General features: G+C 34.9%; 1 protein-coding gene across 5 annotated transcripts in view; it reads right to left on the reverse strand.

Moving 5' to 3' along the window:
• NCKAP1 (NCK associated protein 1) overlaps positions 1-21,058 on the reverse strand; it is a 127,400-nt gene that overhangs the window by 56,509 nt on the left and 49,833 nt on the right. For all 5 annotated transcript variants that reach the window (XM_036743510.1, XM_036743509.1, XM_036743508.1 and 2 more), the window contains 7 exons: positions 15,873-16,010; positions 15,186-15,234; positions 13,008-13,164; positions 10,222-10,278; positions 5,810-5,906; positions 5,028-5,134; positions 1,386-1,518 (listed from right to left, as the gene is read on the reverse strand). In XM_036743510.1, the coding sequence (XP_036599405.1) occupies positions 1,386-1,518; positions 5,028-5,134; positions 5,810-5,906; positions 10,222-10,278; positions 13,008-13,164; positions 15,186-15,234; positions 15,873-16,010 (738 nt within the window). The remainder of the gene's footprint in view (positions 1-1,385; positions 1,519-5,027; positions 5,135-5,809; positions 5,907-10,221; positions 10,279-13,007; positions 13,165-15,185; positions 15,235-15,872; positions 16,011-21,058) is intronic.

The following is a 21,058-nucleotide window of genomic DNA, read 5'->3' on the forward strand; positions in this document are numbered from 1 at the left end:
CTTTAAAGATCAATATTAAATGCTGCAAAATTTGGCTATGACACTTATTAACAATTAACAAGATGATCAAAATGAACTGATTTATTGGCCTATAATACAAATCTGATGGCTAAACACAATATACAATAGAGAATGGTGTATACAGACAAGATAGAAGTCAATAATTATAACTATTTTGATAAAAACCATCCATTATCTCTGTCCTAAAGGATAAAGTTAGTAGTTGTCCATTCAATTTTAATGAAAGCTAGACAATGGAAACATTCGAGCTCCATCTAGTGGATATGTGAGGAAAGCAACCAAAAATTTGAACAATCTCTAACAATACAGCACAATGAGAGACTTTATCCCAGTCTTGCAGTCACCTAAAGACAAGTTAGATTTATAACTACTCAATATTAGAAATTTGTTATTATTACTTGTCAATCAAAGGGCAGAACTGATTAAAAAATTGTGTGGACTGGTAAAATAAAGGTAGTTCACCATAACATTTAGTTTGTAATTTATGGAGCTTCCTCTTATCTCAAACTTTTATCACTCTTCCCAGATTCAGCTACTTTAAAATATTTTGGGGAGAAAGTTGTTATTTTATATGGCCTAAAGCAAATAAAAATAAGGCAGCTTCGCCTTTTTGTCAGACAACTCAATGAGATATAAATGTTAAGAACTTATCTGCTTATAGAATAGGATAACTGGTGTTGTCAACATCTCTTAGAGAGGGAAAAACACAAAAAACATAACTGAAATCACCTACAATTGCAATAACACCAACAAAAATTAAAAATCAAAGGGAAGAAAGCAAGTTTAAAAATACACCCCCTTACATTTACAAATTAGCCTTTCTTTTTACATGGTAAAGTAAAAACTAGTAAATGATTCACAGAATCAGATAACGTTAATTAAAGATGAAAGATTCTATAAGTCCAACTCCATTTTGTAAATCAGGAATCTAAAGCCCAAAGCAGTGACGTGACTTGTCCTAAGGTCACAAGCTACTAAATGTCAGAGCTTATAGAGACCAGTTCTTTTGAGTGTTCTGACTCCAAGTCCAGTTGGTGGTCTTTCCAGATTTATCCTCCAGTTTCTTATTGTGTCTTAATTGAGATAAAATTGGTAACTTGGGAGACAAAAGACTGGATTTCAAATCTTATCTCTAATACAATGGGTCAAAGGCAAGTCATTTAATTTTTAGAGCCTCACATTCCTCAACTATAAAATGAGAATAATACTTAAAAATACCTGCCTCATAGGGCTTTTGGTAGTTCTTTACAAATCATAAAGCACAATACAATGGGTGTAGTTATTACTAGCAGTAATTATTAGAAATTAGTTATAGCAGGAAGAAGTGATAGGATACAAAGTGAGAAATCTGAATTTTTTTTCACCTGAACAAGCTCATTTAAAACCACAGCATCAAAGCCAGAGAGATACTGTACATAATATCTCTGCATTACTGGTCCATATTTCCGTACATGTGCCCTGAGCTCTTCCATGTAGAATATCAATTCAGCAATGTGCCTTTAAAAAAATGAAAAAAAGTTAAAATATTAATTGCTCCTCAAAAACAACCAAAATATCCCTTTTTTGTTTGTTGCTTGCTGTTTTTTTCCGTATATACATATGGTCCTCCTCACTCCATGGCTAGTGCTTTATCCTCTGCATCACATAGTTGCCTCTTTCCTTATATTTTGTAAGGATTTAAATATACCTTAATTCCATTGCAAAGCACATTACAATTTTAAAACTCATAAACCATCTTTTAAAAATCCTAAGAGACCAAATATTATGAAATAATATATTGGTATTTTGTTGATTCTTAATTCTTCTGTTGCTTGCTACTTAAGAAGTTTTAAAATGGAAGACATTTTAAGTGATACAGTGTGCTTCAGTACTAACATTTAGACTTATGTTTTGTTTACAATGATAAGTGAGGTTTTTTAAAAGTCCTTTAAAAAAACAGTTATGGTCTATACAGATCTTCGGCCTTCTTAATTTAGGGGAAAGGCAAAAACTTGATCTTATAGGGCACCATCACATCGATATTCTAATTATAACCTCAGAGACTATATTATTAGCAATTAGGATTATCTAGATCCTCTAGTTCCTATGTTTCAGAATCACAAATATCCCCTTCCAGTGCTACTGTCACTATCACTATTCAACCAAGCACTAGGCCTCCTTAACTGTTACCCTCCTTTGTCCTCTATCCTGTCTCTCTCTTTTCATCTTCAATTCTTTTAACATTACTTCTAACTCTTAGAAGTAGCTGAAATTTCCCCTAAAGAAATAACATCCTACAAGACCTTCAATATTGGGTGCTTATATTTTCATTTACGTATGCTCCTTAACACAAAACTGGGACAAACTTACTTACTATTTGCTTTCATATTGTTACTTTCAAACTATGTCTATATCTCTACTGCCATTACTTAATTTTGCCTCCTCAGGTGGTGTAGGTAAGTGACTTAAGTTTATAACTGCAGCCTTGATCTCCTTTGAACTTTGATACTATATGTCTGTTATATTTCACCTGGATTTTGTGAAAGCACCTCAAATTCATTATGTACAAAATAAGTCATCAATATCCATCCCAAACCTGCCCCTCCTCCCAACTTTTCTCTTGATAGCATCAGCATCCTGAGTTGAATCATTTTTGATTCTTCCCTCTGCCTCACAAATATAATTTGATCAGTAGCTAAATCCTACTAATACATGTTTCTTGAATTCGTCTTATCTGCTTTCACTCACTCTCCCACCACTCTAATTCTGACCCTCATCACCTCTTACCTGACTCAAAGTTCCCTCTACAATCCATCCTTCACACACACACACACACACACACACACACACACACACACAAATAATCTTTCTAATACAAACATTGTAAATGTCATACTCTTGCTCAAAAACCTTCAGTCATGCCCTTGCTCAAAAGTCTAACATCTCTATAAGCTCACAACATTTTTCTAGTAAAAAAGAACAGTTTGTGTTCCCCTATGTCAACATGTTATCCCCCACCTCTATGTATTTGTGTATATTGCCTATCATTCCTGGAATAGATTCCCTTAAGTCTTTTCTGTCTGTAAAACTACTTTTCTTCCTTCAAGACTCAGTCAAATTGCCATGTCCTTGATGAAGTCACCTCTGATCAGCACCCTTCATTTTTCATCTTAGTATTACACCACACAGTTCCTTACAGACACAACAGTAAGCACCTTTAAAAAGTGAAGAACTAAATGTATCAGCCAAAGATTAATTTGAGTTATAGACACTTTGGGGTTTTTTTCTACAGAGTGAAATTGATTTGCAAATACTATGTGCTGATGCAGTTACCTTCCTTGAAAAATACGAAAAATTCTTGAGAAAATATCCCTAAATAGAAATGTTTTGACTGGTTAAATTTTCATCAGCTAAAAACAAATAAACTAGATGAGAAAAAGCCACCAAAAATGCATTATGATAATGATAATATGGGATTTTTTACTATTAAATCTGAGTTATGTCAGAGCAAGCTTTAGCAGGTCCTACGTTGCTGGAAAGTCTTCAGGTGTGGGCCAAGGAAACACTTTGTTGTTTAAGAACCATATCTAACCTTGATAAGTTTAGAAAGTGTCAAAGTTTGGAACATAATGAATTTTTAGAAATATTAACTTTCTGAGACCGTCTTCTTGGTTGCAATCTGTGCAAAGTGAGGTCTTAAAGAAATCACGTTTCTGAACTGAAAAGTAGATATAACCTAGGGTGTATTTTATAAAAGAAGTTAGAGAAACATGATTCAGATGACTCAGACTGCTTTTTCTTTAACTTTAGTTAAAAAGAAAGTCAACATAATTCTATATTTGCAGCACTAATATCCATAAAGTGAGAAAATGAAAGTAGCTCTCAACAACTGTTCATTATTTGAAAATACTAGAGTAAAATAGGAAGGCAATGTATTGTAATGGTGAACTAGCCTTAGTCAGCAAAATGTGCGTTCAAGTAGTGTGAGATACATTGTATAATCCAGGAAAAAGTACTTCTACCCCACAGTGCCAAGTAACTCACGAAGGCTAAAAGTTGCAAAACAAAGGCAACTTTCCTTCAGTCTTACTACCTTAAACATTATTCTCTAAACTCAGTGAGACCTCACATCCCTCTACCCCTCAGTTTATATTTCCCCCTTCACTTTTCTTCCAAGGACTGCATTCAAAGCTCCAAAGAGATGCAAGTAATTCACAGGATCATAAGATTTAGAGCTGAAAGAAACCCTGGAGGCCACTGAGTTTTACAGATACAGAAAACTAAGGCACAAAAAGGTTAAGTGATTTGCCTAGTGTCACATAGCCAGTGTCTGAGGCATAATTCAAACTCAGGTTTTCCTGACTCCAAGTCAAGCACTCTATCTACTACATCAACTAGATGGCAGCCAAAAGAACAGAAATGTAAGTGCACAAAAGTCTAACCTTCTCTAGTTAGGGCCTGAAAAAATGCTGAAAGCTAAATTAAAATCATTAAGCATGACATTCTTAAATTTTGCTAACTTGTAAAATATTTTCAAATTTGGACAATGTGTGATTGTGTCAATAATTACTTCCCACCAGTTTGTACTCCTTAGAATGTACTCCACATGCCCCCAGGGAACTTCATCAGGAGGAGGACTATCTGGATCGGAAAGACTGCATTGTCTTTGGTTAGTCTAACACCTCATTACTACCTGGAATACCTTCTGCCCCTAGGATTAGAAAACTAGTGGGTAGAGCAAGAACTCTTCAAAAAGCTTTCATTTAAAGAGGGCTCCCAGGCCATTTCCCATGATCACACATTCTTGGACTACACCTCATTTCTTCCCAGTCCAGCTTTTCAGCATCCTTTTATGTGTTGTCTTCCGCTGTTAACATAGTAGTTTAACTACACTTACCACAGTGCCTGGCTCACAGTAGGTGCTTAAATGTTTTACTGATTAAGAGTGGTGGTCTTTTTAAATAATTTTACTACAACACTAGTCTCTGAAAGCCCATTAAAATGTAAAAAAAATGTTGCTAACATACTTATCTATAAAGTCATCTGCACTCTTCTTTGGCATGTTATCTGCATGACGCAGTAGCCAAATGATTTCATCACGAGCAAAAGATAATGCCATAAATACAAAAAGTGCCTGAAAAACAAAATATTAAAGAGTTTGTACTTTAACACAAAGTTTTAAAGAATATTTATCCAACTACACTTTCCATTTACCTTCAACTCCCCCACCCTCACCCCCCAGGATTTTCATACTCTACAATAGATCAGTGTCTCTTGATAACCTGAGGCAGATAGGTCAAGAGAAAGTACAAAATAACATGTCCTATTAAAGGATAAGGGAAGCTTCAAGGTGAAAAGATAAAGTGTTTTCCCGCTATTTGAGGGTAATTTACTTTAAAAGAATGAGCCAACCTAAGGGAAACAGTTAACAGGAAGAACTAGGAGAAAGGGGAAGAAATTGCTGAGAAGTAAATTTGGGATCTACATATGGAAGAACTTCTTAATAGAGCTGTCCAAAAATCAAATAGGTTGCCTGCTCAAGGAGGTAATGAGTTCTCCTTTACTAGAAATCTCAATGCAGAGGATTACAAACCAACCAATTCTTCGGTATGTTAAAAAGGGAATTCCTGTTAAGGTCCAGGTTGATCTAGATGACCGCTCAAGTCCCTTCCAAATATTCTTACTCAATCTAATTAAAAGTAATCTGATTTCAAAGTTATTTAAAATGACTTTACAGTATTCAGTGGTTCAATTCGGAATTTTTCAACATGTTAACTTTTTTAGAGAAAATAAATGTGAAATTCATTACCTTAGGCCCTAGCAAGCCAGGCTGATCAGACAAGACAGTAGCTAATTCTTTAAGTGCAGATCTTAAAAACTTGCGTCTTTCTCTATGCATTGAACCACTACATTAAAAGGAAAAAAAAAATGGAGATTTACTCATTAACTGAAACACAAATTATTTCACAAGCTAAATATTGTTTACTGTATCTTTTAGTTTTTTGGTTTTGTTTTTCAGCAAAGTAATTTGGGTGAAGATAAATAAATGCTAAAATAAAAATAATATTATCATTGTAGTATTTTGAAGAGTACCTAGAAAGAACTGGATGAGTAGTTCAGGAAACTGATCACAGGACTGGCAGAGCCAGGTATAGTACTGATGAAGGACTTCAATTAGCTAAACATCTGTTGGAATCCTAAAAACAGAGTACTTACATTTCTAAAATTGCCATAATGATAGTTTTATCCTTTTATCCTTCCCAAGTTGCAGGAATCAACACTAGGAAAATTTATTCTAAATCACATTCTTATCAACAGGGAGGAAGAGGTTGCTGAGGTGAAAAAGATGGGAATGTGGAAGGGACACAGCCACTACAGTTAAGAATTTGTGGCAGAAGAGGAAAAAGATTTTGTGAGTACAGATTTCAAAGGACCTAGGGAAATGGTACTGAAGAACCATGAACAAAATTCTGTATAAGTCAGTCCAGAAGGAATGGAAAACTCTCAAAAGCATATTTCCAATGACACACAAAAAAACAATTTTGATGACGAAAGAATGCTGAATAAAGTGACCAATGCATATACAAAAGCTTACCAGTTATCTCAGTTATTTTAAAAAGACATGTAAAAAACACAAAAGCAAGGGTAGATAACAGAACAAATTCCTAAGTATGGCACAGTCTTTTAAGAATCCTATATCAAGGACCCTACAAGCCCACAATGAGCTGTGGCTTGCAAGGAAAGATTAGGACAAACAAAAAGTGTCTTTTAAAGCTATGTTCAGGAAAGAAAAAGGATGCTCACAGAATAACAGGATTGATGTTCAGAGCAGAAAGGACAATAATATGTGGGCAGGCCTCTTAACTTCTTCTTTATTTTTTTTTCCCTCAGCCAAGGAGAATGACCTTTTGAACAAAAAGGTTATTAACAAAGCTAACAAGGGGCTGACACCTATGATAAGTAAAGACATAAGAGAACACCCAGATATCCCTAATAAGTTCAAGTCAACTGGACTAGAAAACTTAAAGCCTAGGTTAGTTAAAATGATGAATATCAATGCTTGAGCCAATATCAGTGATCTGTGAAAGATTATGAAGAATAGTGGAGGAATCATTAAGACTGAGGAGCCAATGCCCCAATTTAAAAAAAAAAAAAGGGAAAAGAATGGAGTCCTCAAAAAGTAGGCCACAGAGCTTGACTGACTGACTGGGAAAATTCTACAACACATTATTAAAAGGAATGCTCAGCAGCCATCTAAAGGAAAAAACCACAGTAATCACAAAAACATAGCACTGCTTCATCAATAGGTCATGCTTATTTCTTTTTTTGATAAAAGCTGAATGAACCAGATAGCTTCCGAAGTTGTTGCTGTTGTTGAGTCGTGTGTGACCTCGCAGATCATATAATGCCAATGGTTTTCCATGGGGTTTTCCATCTCCAGTAGATTAAGGCAAACAGAAGTTAAGTGACTTGCCCAGGGTCAACAGCTAATAAGTATCTGAAGCTAGATTTGAACTAGGATCTTCCTGACTCCAGGCCCAACGCTATCCATTGTCATCTAGATGCCATAAGATTTCTGAAGTACCATCCCTTAAAACATTGTTTTTGATTTTGCAAAATCAAAGTCAAGAAAAATTCTTCCAAAATTGATATCTAGGGTCCGTAAGCACACACAGTCTTCCAAATATTACCTGACCTATTTTTTAATGTTTAAATTCTTAATTCATTTCTAAGATCTACATCTATTTCTAGCTCTGCTCATTCTTTTCCCCTACCTAGCCTTCCTTCCTCATTGTCATCTCTTAAATTAATTCTATCCCTCTCTCAAGCCCTATTTCAACTGCTATTCTCCTTCATGAAGCCTTTTCCCACTACGCTAGCCCCCAGCAACTCATTTTCCAGACAATTACTTTGTGTATCATCAATGTGACAATAATAGCTAACATTTATATAGTGCTTACTATGTGCCAGGCACTATGCTAAGAGCTTTAAAATTATTATTTCATTTGATCTTCACAACAACCCTGGGAGGTAGGTGAAATTATGATCCTCATTTTAAAAATGGGGAAACAGAGGCAAAGAGAGATTAAGTGACTTACCAGGGTCAAACAGTAAGTCTGAGGCTGGATTTGAACTTATGTTGTTTTCTTGATTCCAAGTCTAGCAACTCTATCAACTGTGCAATGCTGTACATATTTAGCACGTATTCTTTATTAATTTCATATGTAATTTTTATCTCCCCATCGTGCCTTATATTTGTTGGTACCTCTTACCCTCTACTATATAGAACAGTTCTGGCCTCAATTAATACTTGTTGATTTAAGTTATTATTAAGTAAAAGCATGTGGAGGCAGCAGAGTATAGGGGAAAGAATACTGGACTTAAGAGTAAGAAAGATCAAGGGTCAAATTCTGCCTCTCAGATTTCCCAGCTAAATGACCATGGTCAAGTCACTGATGCCCCAGAGCTTTAGTTTTTCTCATTTGTAAAATGAGTATACCTATAGTATCTCACGAGGTTCTTTTGAAAGACAAATTGTAGATTTTATATAAAAGTATGTTTCAAATTTTTAAAGTATTATATACTATGTCCCCATATAAAAACTTGGAATAGCAAGAAATTAGAAGTCCTGATTGCAAAACAAGGAACTTGGGGAAAGCTATATAAACTTCCTCACATAACTAACTGTGAAAACAAAAATGGGATACTGGTGTTGGCGTAGAATCAGAAAAACAAACATTTATAAATTATTCTAAGAAGTTTAAGTACTTTTGCTAATTAAAATAGCTATTTCAATAGCTTTCATTTTGAGTCATGAATAATACAGTAATAAATCTAATTACTGCTATTTGCGAGAGAAAGTACAAACATATACTTATATATCAGTATAGACATCACCTCATGAAAAACAGACTTCTTAAACTGACATTATATACTTTCTATCATGTTTCACATTACAGGGAAAGTGTATATAATACTATCATATTCGTTCACATATATTTTTCCCCCAAAGCTGGCTGGTATAAGACTGCTACAACAAATAATGTAAAATATAATCAGTGGCACCTTTCAGAATCAACTGATATAATTTGTCATTGTTAATCCTCCCTCCAACTCTCCAAAAGATTAAGAATGAAGGCTACATTCAGGGAATGACCAATTACTTTTTACCAGTACCATGTGTGTATGTTTTTCTCCAGAAATAGTTGATCCTGTTTAAGTCAAGAATTAAAAAGTATATTGCTTGCATTTTAGAATCATTTAGTGAATTTTGCAGCTATAATCAAAGCACAGAATCAGGTATATTCTATTACATCCACTTAAAAATAAGTAAAGGAAGCCAAAATGGAAAGAAAAAATCCCCAAATCTTCTTACCTCATTAAACTGTTGCACACCTTGCCTTACAAAGATATTTAACAGTTTAATAAGATTTATAAAGAACCTTAACTCACTGGAAAAATACTGTGTTGGAAGCACTAAAACAGAGAAAAGGCATGAGAGAACTACAACCAAGTAAAGTGATTTAGTTTATGGAAAACCAGAAAAACTGTCAAAAGGTGCTGTTAAGTACACTAATTTTCATTTATAATAGCACTTTAAATTTGCCCTCATGAGAAAGAGAAAACTAGTGTTCAGAGAAATGAAATGAAGAAAATTGATCATATCTATGGAATAAAATTTCAACTGTACAATCTGCATTCTATGGGAAATCATTTGTAATATCGTGCATATTTCCTACCAAATTAATAAAAAGATGAAAGTTCTATGGCAGGAGTTGGCACCTGCTAAAAGTAGGATGTGTCTGTGCTTTAGGGTTTGGGTAGGGAAGAAGAGAGATGTGTGCGTGTACCAATTCTTAAACAAAGGATGCAGAAATGGCCTGCAACTTAAAAGAAAACGGCACCTACTGGTAACTGCTAGGGTACTACTGAAAAATCAGTCTTTATACAAGGAATGACAGAGACTGCCAAGCCTGACGTATTAACTTTTTATTAAAATTTCTAAGCTGCATTTACTTTAAATTCAAAGTACTTTAAAATAGTTAGTTGCCAAGATTATGAGTCATGAATAATTTTCTTCCCTCCAGCTAGCACTGTATACTGTGTATATTTACAGTGCATATATTACAATGTATATTTCAACAAAATGCACTTTTATTTCAAGAGGGCACTGAAAAATCCTTGATAAAAAAACTATGCAAAAGTTATAAAAATACTTACGCATGTGACACAGCTGCTTCCTTGCACTCTCTTATGTCATTAATACGCTTGTTGTACCTACATGTTAAAAAAGGTATCGGAAGCATTAGTGCTAGTAATTACATTAATGATGACCTGAACTTGGTAAAAAACCAGTAAGAAACATTCAGGTTTAGGACCCAGTGGAAATGTTTTTCACTACAATTAACTGACAGCAAAATCAAAAGTACACTAATTGGTTTATATCTCTATCCCCAGCCAACACCATTTAATTACTACTTCATCTTCACATTTCATTAGTCATGAATTCAAGTATGAGACCTTTCCAATTCCTTTCACATTAGCTCCTAAAACCAAGTCTTAAAAATGCTCAATAATAGGAATTTTAAAATAATTAACTAAAGAATGAGTTACACAGTTCTGTTACTAAAATATCTGCTATTACTAAAGGGAACTCTAGCATACAGTAAAACCCAGCAATCAAATAATGAGGCTAGTTCAAGCTCTATAATGTGGAATCAGGCTTGGCTGTAATCTAAATAGCTAAATTTAGATGGTTACTTTCCATGTACTCTTGGTTTATCCTGAATGCCCCAATTTCTACATGTTGTCTTGCCCATTAGATTGTAAGCTCTACTACAGGAATTGGTTTTGCCTTCTATTTGTTTCCCTAGCACTTAGAATGATACCTAGTACATGGTAAACACTTACCTTATTCATATATAAAGCATAATCTATCTTGGTATATTACCTTCCACTAATAACCAAATCAATCAATTGTATCTTAAAAACTAGTGGTTTATATATATATATATATATGTAGGAATTATTTTTGCACATAGGAAGCTAAATCACCTATCCATTTTTAACATATATAGATGCCTATTATTCTAAAAATCTCACCAACTATCATTTCAGTAACAAATACAGTTGTCAAATCACAGGACTATCACTCAACTTTTTCAGTCTCAAAACATACTACCCCATGCTCAACACTACCAAATTCTCATATAATTAAATTTTACCATAAATAAATTTCAACTAAAAAATGAATTCTATGATGAATCTCTATCCTGAAAAACTTATTTTTCTTGCCCACAGTAGCAAATATTGTAGTTATCCCTTTGATTTAATGCAGGTATCAGAGATTCTTATAATCTGAACATGTTGATGAAAGTATCAATATTAATAGATAGCAGATTATTATAAATATGAGCTTTTGAAACACCAGAGTCCAAAATTTAAAATGAATAGGACAAAATGCTTTAGACATCATCCTTATAAGATTAACCTCATCAGTTGACTACATTATATATGCTATTAAATTAAGCTGGTGGCATTAACACTAAGATCAACTATATTAATCTCTAAAAACACATCTGATATAAAATTCAAAGAAAACATAAATGTTAATAGAATGTATAGTCACTTCAGAGGTAGAACTTAAGAAAGTTTAGGATTGCCAACCTCTTGCCCAACTGGTCAAAAAGACTTAGAAAAATAAGTCCAATTTCTAAATAACATACTCCCAAAGCTGTAATTTATCTAAGCCTCTAACAGAAAAATATTTGTTCAATAATCACCTTACAAATTGATTGATATTTTAAAGTAATTCAATTACAAGTTTTTTTTTAATAAAGGGCACAATTTTAACAATATAGATTCTTAAACAAAAAGGAAAACTTGATATTCCTATTAAAAAATGAGGTGACTGTTGGCTTTCTGTTATTAGATACAGTATTCTTTGTCATAGAGGCTTATGGCATTAATCATTATAAGCCATTAACCATTTGCATTGACAAACTATGATTTCAGGCTTTCACCAAAATGTTAAATGTGATTGCCTGTGCAGGTACCATAGGCACTGATGACAGCAATTCAGAAAAAGGTTCTTAATCTGGGATCTGCAAACTTATTTTTTTTTAGATATTTTGAAAACCATATTTCATTATCCTTTTTTGTATTTTATGCATTAAAAAAATTCTCAAATGGATTCTATAGGTTCATCAGAGTATCATTAACTTTATATCTGATTCTGTCACTATATAAAAGAATTAAAATACTTAGGTATTTATAATTGATTTTTAATGATTTTAAGGCAGTCTTTAAAATATGTATTTGTATGTGTGTGTATATATGTGTGTGTGTGTATATGTATGTATGTATGTATACATATATGTGCCCAAATAGGAGAGTCTGGGCTTCAAATTTAATTTCCTCTCAACTCCATATATATTTCTACTTGGCTTCAAGATATTTCACACAGTTTCCTAGAGAAAGAAAACCTAAATTTTTATATGTTTTTAAATGAAAACAAATTTATTAAGTTAGAGAAAACACGAAACCAACTGTTTTAAACAGCTGACATTTATATCATAAAATCATAGGTTGGAGTATTAGTTGGAGTAATATCTAATATAGAACATATTCTCTTTAGTGACCTCTTTACGACTTTTTTCAAACTGCCTACTTTAATCCTGAAAGCGCTTCTAAAGATTTTAAGACTCCAAATAACATAGTAAATAGAAGAGTAAAGATTAACTATTCTAACAATCAAAATATAGGCTGGTACCCTAAAATGAGAACTACAAGAAAGGGGAAAAAAATGCACATAACACACCCACACCCACACCCACCAATGATTAGAGGCCCTCATTTGACAGAAACTGGCCTTATTCCAACCTACACTTTATGTTTATGCTACCTAATAAGTGAGTTTTCCTAAATTATCTATATTAGAATATATGCAACTTAAACATTAAAATAATGATGCCCTTATGAAAGAGATGAGAAAAATCAGACCATACCCTCTTATGTTTACAAACAAGTCTTCAGCAGCTTTATGAATGTGAAAAACTTCATCCCGAAAGAGGGAGAGGCAAGAACTACTTTGAAGAGCTAGCTTCCAAAGGTTCAGTGCTGTAGTATCAGTATTCAGGATTCCATGGCACAAAATAAAGCCAACTTTAAATAAAAAGAAAACAAATATAAGTATAAAAATCTGGGGCAATGAGATCCTTTATTTATAACATAGGTCTTAGAAAAAATAGACAAACAATAATTCATAAACTTTGTAGTTTTAAATTATATGTTGGATTACTCTTTAATAGTAATAGTCAGATTGGGATATTGTTAAAATTATTTCTATTTGCTTTATAATATTAAAAAGTCAGAGTCCATTTCCCCAGTGCTTATGTGGAAGGAAGAAAGCATTTCAGTTCTGGATAGAATGTGAAGTCAGATCTATACAGGTATTACAGAGACATTGTGACATTTTGTACTTACATATAGTATCTTACAACCAGTTATACAGCTCTGGCCTCCAACATTATCGTTCAACCAAAACTACCCTTTCCAAAGTTACTAATAACCTCTTAATTTCTAAATGTAATGACTCATTTTCAATCATCATCCTTGGCCTTTCTGCTACATTTGACACTGTCAATCACCCTCTTCTCCTCGATTCTCCCTAGGTTTTTGTGACACTGCTTTCCCCTGTTCTCCTTCTACCTATCTAACTGCTCCTTCTTAGGCTCCTTTGATATATTTTCATCCAGATCACACCCACTAACTGGGTATCCCACAGGACTCTCTCTGGGGCTGTCTTCTCTTTTCACTCTATGCTACTTCACTTGGTAATCTCATTAGAATATCATCATTAAATGACTCTCAGATCTACTGATCCAGCCCTAACTTCTGCTTGACTTCCAATCTTCTATCTCAAAATGACTATTACACATCTCAAACTAGATTCCAATAGATATCTTAAATGCAACATGTTCAAAACTGAACCCATCATCTTTCCTTCCAAACGTTCCCCTCTTCCTAAATTTGTCAAGGGTACCACTCTCCTAGACATGTAGGCTTGCAACCTAAGAGTCATCCTCAACTACACTCTTTCTCTCTCTTTCCCTGACCATATTCAATGAATTAGTAAGTCCTGTGGTTTTTTACTTTAGTAACATCTCTGATAAATAACTACTTCTCTCCTCTGACACTGAAACCACCATGGTACAGGATCTCATCACTTCACACCCAAGGTACTGCAACAATAGCCCGCTGGTAGTTCTCTCTGCCTCAAATCCCTTTCCACTTCAATCCATTCTCCACTAGGATGTCAAAATGATTGTCTTAAAGCACAGGTTTGACCATGGTCCCTCCACCCTGACCCCCAATCAATTTTAGTTGATCCCTATTACCCTCAGGATCAAATATAAAATTCTATTTGGTTTTTAAAGCCTTCCATAACCTGGCTCCCTCCTACCTTTCCAATCTTACACTTTACTTTCCTCCACATAAGCTATGACCCAGTTAAAACTGGACTCCTCACGGTTTCCTTACATGTAAGACTCCATTTCGCAAATCTAGACATTTTTACTGTCTCTCATGCCTAGAACTTTCTTTCCTCATCTCCACCTCCTAGCTTCCCTGGTTTTTTAAGTCTCAGCTAAAGTCTCATCTTCTACAAGTAGCCTGTCTCAAGTCTCCCTTAATCTAGTTCCTTCCCTCAATTTATCTTGTACATAGTTGTTTGCATAGTCTCCTCCATTACGCTGCAAGTCCCTTGACTTGGAGCAATGACTGTTTTTTGCCTTTCTTTGCATCGCCTGTGCTCAGAATAGTGCAAAGCATATAGTAAACACTTAATAAAGGCTATATGACTGACTGAAAGATTAAGTTATTAGCCCAGAATGACATAGCCAATATGTGTCTGAGATAGTATTTTTATCTCTGAGGCTACTGGCTCTCTACCTGCTGTACCAGCATACCTCTTCATATGTATTTCATATGTAAATTAGCATAAAAGGGTAAATTTTTACTCAAAAGAGCACAATGTAGTGCTTTTATCCTCCCCAAGAAGTTGATAGTTAAAGAGAAAATAAAAACTTTCAAGTGAGTATATTGTTAAAATCTTACATGATACTACAAAGGATACGAAGTAAACTAAAAATCCTCAAGATAATAAAATTTTAGAGATTACTTACAGATTATCCATTTTTCCATGGCATCCAAAGAGAGGTATTCACATGGCATCTTTAAAATAAGAAATTTACGGCAAGAAAGTCAACTTAAATAAAATTTTATTCCTCTCTACTCTCTAGCCACTGGTTTACTTTAAAATATTCTAAATCTACTTGTTTTGATCTAACACTACCCAAAAAAGGAGATTTTGTTCCATAATTTGAGTACCCATATCTAAAACTTCCAGGTAAAAAGAAGGGCTACTAAGACATATACATAATAACCTCATAGGACAAGTTTCCCCAATCTCCCCTAAAATACTAATCTCACGTACAGTCTAAGCAAGTTAAAAAGAAAAAGCAGACATTTTCCAGATTCACAAAGCAATTCCGGAGTCTCCAACAGCTCAAGATATAAAACAATCATCTAAAAATGAGCAGTGGAAATTTCCCATTTTATTCTAATTGGTATTTATGAAGTTCACTAAAGAAAAGTGTAATAATTCTTGAATGAATCCTAGAAATAAGAACTGCAGCAATATCATTTGATGAGTTAAATTTTAATGATACTCAAATGGTACTTGGACTAGAAATGAATTTAAAGAACACATCAACTTTCTACGCACTAAAATTTCTAACTATATATTACCTAATGATTTAATAGACTAATTATTCTACTAATATTATTTAAAGGAAGAAAGAGAATCATACTGTGTCAGATTGTGCAGGATTAAGCATTGTACTGGGTGCGCTAATAAGGCTCAGTAACTGTGCATTTCTCCATTGGTCAGCTGAGAGATTCCTTCGAGGATATACCATCTGAAGTGAAATTAGAGCATCTGAAAGAGACTATATAAAAAAGAAGTAAACGTACAGTTAGATAGTTCAAAATAATTTTTAACTTGAAACTGAAAATAGGTTTATTTTTGACATTTATCATAAAACTAGCATAGTCCCTTGAACTAAAAACAAGGTAAAATTCTGCAATAATGATATTTATTTACCCTCCACATACAACATATACTCTTGCAGTTTTGCCCTTTCAAAATCTAATATGCCTGTCTGTCTGGCCTCATTCTCCCAAGGAAAAGGCCTAAAAGATCAGTTCCTTTCCAAAACAGTTGAAAAATGTATGGAACTACAAATAAATTGTGTGTTGGAATCTTCTACTCCAGGAATGAGGGTCCGAAGATATTCTGCGTATGCAATTTTTATGTTCTATCTCATTAAAAAGGAACTTCATAGTTTTCACTGTCCAAGTTTTCTATTGTACTGTTTTTAACTGTAAAGCAATACAATGGCATAGTTTCCTGGTAAAATGGCTTTTAGGAAACATCAAGAATACATTATTTTCTTACTCATTTGAACACGTAAAACAAAATGAACTGTGTCCGAAATAACTGAAAACTGATTTCTCAACTTTTTTGGAATAACCTACTGCTCTTTTAGCTTGCTTCCATAATCATCCTTTCCTTCTTTCTTTTCTTTCTACCAAAAGTAAAACTTAAAAATTAAATTCGTGTTTTTAAAATTACATGAATTTTTAAAAAGGAAAATCAGATATCCTAAAATAACTAGATACTGTGCAATCTCAAAAAAGTAATATTCGTAATTTCTTTTCAAATGCAAATCAAAACTTTACCATGTATTCATAAGCACTCTGGGTAGGATGTGTCCTCAGCCCAAGGCAGTACTTACAGACAAGAGGTGAAATTAAAAATAATTTTGTATAATCTTGATACTTCCATATGCAAAATGTTACACCCTTTTTTTCAGGACAAAATGAGATCAACCAACCCTCCAAGAGAATTTTTTCACTTAATACCTCAGAAATGAAATTCAACATTGGCAAAGTTGTAGCAGCTGCACTCATTCACTGCTCATGAAATTACAAGCTTGTACAATCTTTGTGAAGAGTAATTTTGTAGCATATATAGAAAAGAAAAAGTGTCATGCCTTCTGACTCAATGATTTAATCATTTGGAAAATACCCCCCAACATGTTACTAAAAACAAACAAAAAGAGCTATCTTTCAAAGAATTCCACAGCAGCATTTTGTCAGTGCAAAATACTGAAAACCAGCTAAATATCCAACAATAGAGACCTGTCTGAATAAACTATAGCATTTTAATTTAATGGTATATACAACAAAAAAAAATTCAAAAAAAATCTGGAAAGACATTTATGAAATAAGGTTAAATGAAAGCACAACTAGAATGGAGCATACATTAACTATGCTTACATAAGGAAAAATGAAAGATGAACACAGCATCCAGATGGAAACTTTTATAGGGAGAAACTGAATAAATGTTATATTTTAGGAATTTGACATTACCTAATTTAAATGTAATGAGCACATTTGGTTGTCTATATTGTATTAAATTTCTAATAACACATTAGATTTAAACATTTATATAGGCTTTTGATAGGGCTAGGGGAAGATATATGTAACAGTGTTTGGCGATTCTTTGGTGCTTAAGGGAAGTGAGGCAGTTAATTATTTTTTTTTATTTAGCTTTTACAGAATAATATTTACTAAGAAGATATACTAATAGTAGAAATTAGGAGGCATTTTCTCTCAATTTCCTCATCTGCTTTGGTCACTGGAAGAGAAGGCACAAACTTAAAGTGATTGCTAGAAAGCATTTGTCCTACCAAGTTCACTTCATAATCTGGCATAGTTGTTGGACAAAGTCATCCCCTTGCTTGTAGGACCCTGCTTCTTGGATTTTTTGGGGTGGGATTAATCCATTGGGTGGGTTTCCGGTCACTCTTCAAAGCTGTACTAGCAGAGTAGGCTTAGCAGGCTATGCACTTCAGCGTACACCCTGGCTTTTGGACCTCTGGTGGCTTGCTCTTCCAACCTTTCAAACCCCACAAGATGGTAGCTGTCTCTAATATTCTTTCACCTTTTCATGCTTCTCTTGATTCTTGTATTTGAAAGTCAAATTTTCTATTCAGCTCTGGTCTTTTCACTGAGAAAGCTTGAAAGTCCTCTATTTTATTAAAAATCCATATTTTGCCTTGGAGCATGATACTCAGTTTTGCTGGGTAGGTGATTCTTGGTTTCAATCCTAGCTCCATTGACCTCTGGAATATCGTATTACAAGCCCTTCGGTCCCTTAATGTGGAAGCTGCTAGATCCTCTGTTATCCTGATTGTTTTTCCACAATACTCAAATTGTTTCTTTCTGGATGCTTGCAGCATTTTCTCCTTGACCTGGGAGCTCTGGAATTTCGCAACAATGTTCCTAGGAGTTTTCTTTTTGGGATCTTTTTGAGAAGGTGATCGGTGGATTCTTTCAATTTCTATTTTACCCTCTGGCTCTATAATATCAGGGCAGTTCTCCTTGATAATTTCTTGAAAGATGATATCTAGGCTCTTTTTTTGATCATGGCTTTCAGGTAGTCCAATAATTTTTAAATTCTCTCTCCTGGATCTATTTTCCAGGTCACTGGTTTTTCCAATGAGATATTTCACATTGTCTTCCACTTTTTCATTCTTTTGGTTGTGTTTTATAATATCTTGATATCTCATAAAGTCACTAGCTTCCACTTCCTCCAATTCAATTTTTAGGGTAGTATTTTCTTCAGTGGTCTTTCGGACCTCCCCATTTGGGTAGCTTTGCCTTTCAAGACATTCTTCTCATTGGCTTTTTGGAGCTCTTTTGACATTTGAGTTAGTCTGTTTTTTAAAGTGCTGTTTTCTTCAATATTTTTTTTCAGTATTTTTTGGGTCTCCTTTAGCAAGTCATTGATTTGTTTTTCATGGTTTTTTTTGCATCATTCTCATTTCTCATCCCAATTTTTCCTCTACTTCTTTAACTTGCTTTTTCAACTCCTTTTTGAGCTCTTCCATGGCCTGAGACCAGTTCATGTTTTTCTTGGAGGCTTTTGGTGTAGGCTCTTGGACTTTGTTGACTTCTTCAGGCTGTATGTTTTGGTCTTCTTTGTCACCAAAGAAAGATTCCAAAGTCTGAGACGGAATCTGAGTGCATTTTCGCTGCCTGGCCATGTTCCCAGCCAACTTACTTGACCCCTGAGTTTTTCGTAGGGGTATGACTGCTTGTAGAGCAAAGAGTACTTTGTTCCAAGCTTGAGGGGATGCGCTGTTGATTTCAGAGCTATTTCTATACAGCCAGCTCTGCCACACCAGCACTCCTCCTTCCTCAAGAACCACCAATCCTGACCTGAAGCAAATCTTAAGCAGGGTCTGCACTCCTGCTCTGATCCATCACTTAATTCCTCCCACCAGGTGGGCCTGGGGCCAGAAGTAATTGCAGCTGTAGTTCTGTAGCTGCACCTCCCCCGCTGCCCCTGGGGCGGTGGCCTAACCGTGAACTCTGTCTCCTGCAGCTTTTCCCACTAACCTTCTCTGTTGTCTTTGGTGTTTGTGGGTTGAGAAGTCTGGTAACTGCCACGGCTCACTGATTCAGGGCGCTAGGGCCTGTTCTGCCCGGCTCCCTGTCTGGTTGGTCCTGCCACCGCCCACATTGAGCTCTGCTCCCCTCAGCTCCGTGTGCAACAGACCTCATCCAGCAACCATCCAGGCTGTCCTGGGCTGGATCCCTGCTTCCCTCTGCTATTTTGTGGGTTCTGCAGGTCTAGAATTTGTTCAGAGCCATTTTTTATAGGTTTTTGGAGGTACCTGCAAGGGAGCTCATGCAAGTCCCTGCTTTCCAGCTGCCATCTTGGCTCCGCCCCCCGAGGCAGCTAATTATTGGTATGTCATTAACAAAGATATGTCCTCTTCCCAAGGACCAGGCAGAGAAACTCTCAAAACCTGTCAAACCTGATGCCTATAATCTACTAATTCACCAGGCAACTGATATAACAGGAAGGAATCTAAGAAACTTAAGACCCAATGGGTACAGATAGTATATTCATCATTGAGGCCTACTGAAAGTAAGGGCTTTAGAAGAAAAAGGGAAATATGGGAAGTAAACAACTTATTAAGACAACGGTGTCTGAAAACAGGATTTGATTTCTGGACCATGGTTTAAAATGTAGGCATGATGAACTCTTGGCTAGGATACTTTTAGTGAAAACTGTTGTAGTTCAGTCATTTCAGTCATGTCTGACTTTTCATGATCCCATTTGGGTAACAACAGTGGAGTGGTTTGCCATTCCTTTCTCCAGCTCACTTTACAGATGAGGACCTGAGGCAAATGAGGTTAAGTGACTTTTCCAGGGTCACACAGTCAGTAAGTGTCTGAGGTAACATTTAAACTCAGGAAGATGAATCTCCCTGACTCTAAGCCCAGTATTCTATCAACTGCACCACCTAGTTGTCCAAATGAAGACTATATGCCATCTGAAACAAAATTAGAGCATCTGAAAGGGACTATTTTAAACAAGTAAACGTATAATTTGATACTTCCAAATAATTTTTACTTTGAAAGAAAAAAAAATATATGATTATATGTCAGAAAATACTACAAATCTAATCAAAAAGGCTTTAGACTAGGAAACCAGGCAAATGACTTAAGTATAGCTACCAAGTTTGATGTCCGAGGTATATAGGTACAAAGTATGCAGAAGAAAAACATTAAAGACACTGTAATTCACAGCAATCAAACCCATGAATGGCTTCAGATGTTTATACACATAGAAAGTATGGGGAAAGAAAGCAAGACAGACATCCTTAAATACTTTAATCAGCCAGGCTTTGGCTCTGGAATAATATAGATGGGTGAGGAAGAAGGCTGCAGAGTTAACCCTGCATACTGAGAAAGTATATTCAGGTTAAAAAAAATTAATAACCAGAGGACGGACACATGGTGAAGACCATTTGGGTAAAAATCAATGGAGAGAAACACAGTACCATACTGTCACTGGAGTATAGGTATACCATTTCAAACCTGACAAACAGCTACAATCATAGGGTGGTGATAAGGA

Source organism: Trichosurus vulpecula, chromosome 2 (genome assembly GCF_011100635.1).
Source record: "Trichosurus vulpecula isolate mTriVul1 chromosome 2, mTriVul1.pri, whole genome shotgun sequence".
NCBI classification, from domain to species: Eukaryota; Metazoa; Chordata; class Mammalia; order Diprotodontia; family Phalangeridae; genus Trichosurus; species Trichosurus vulpecula.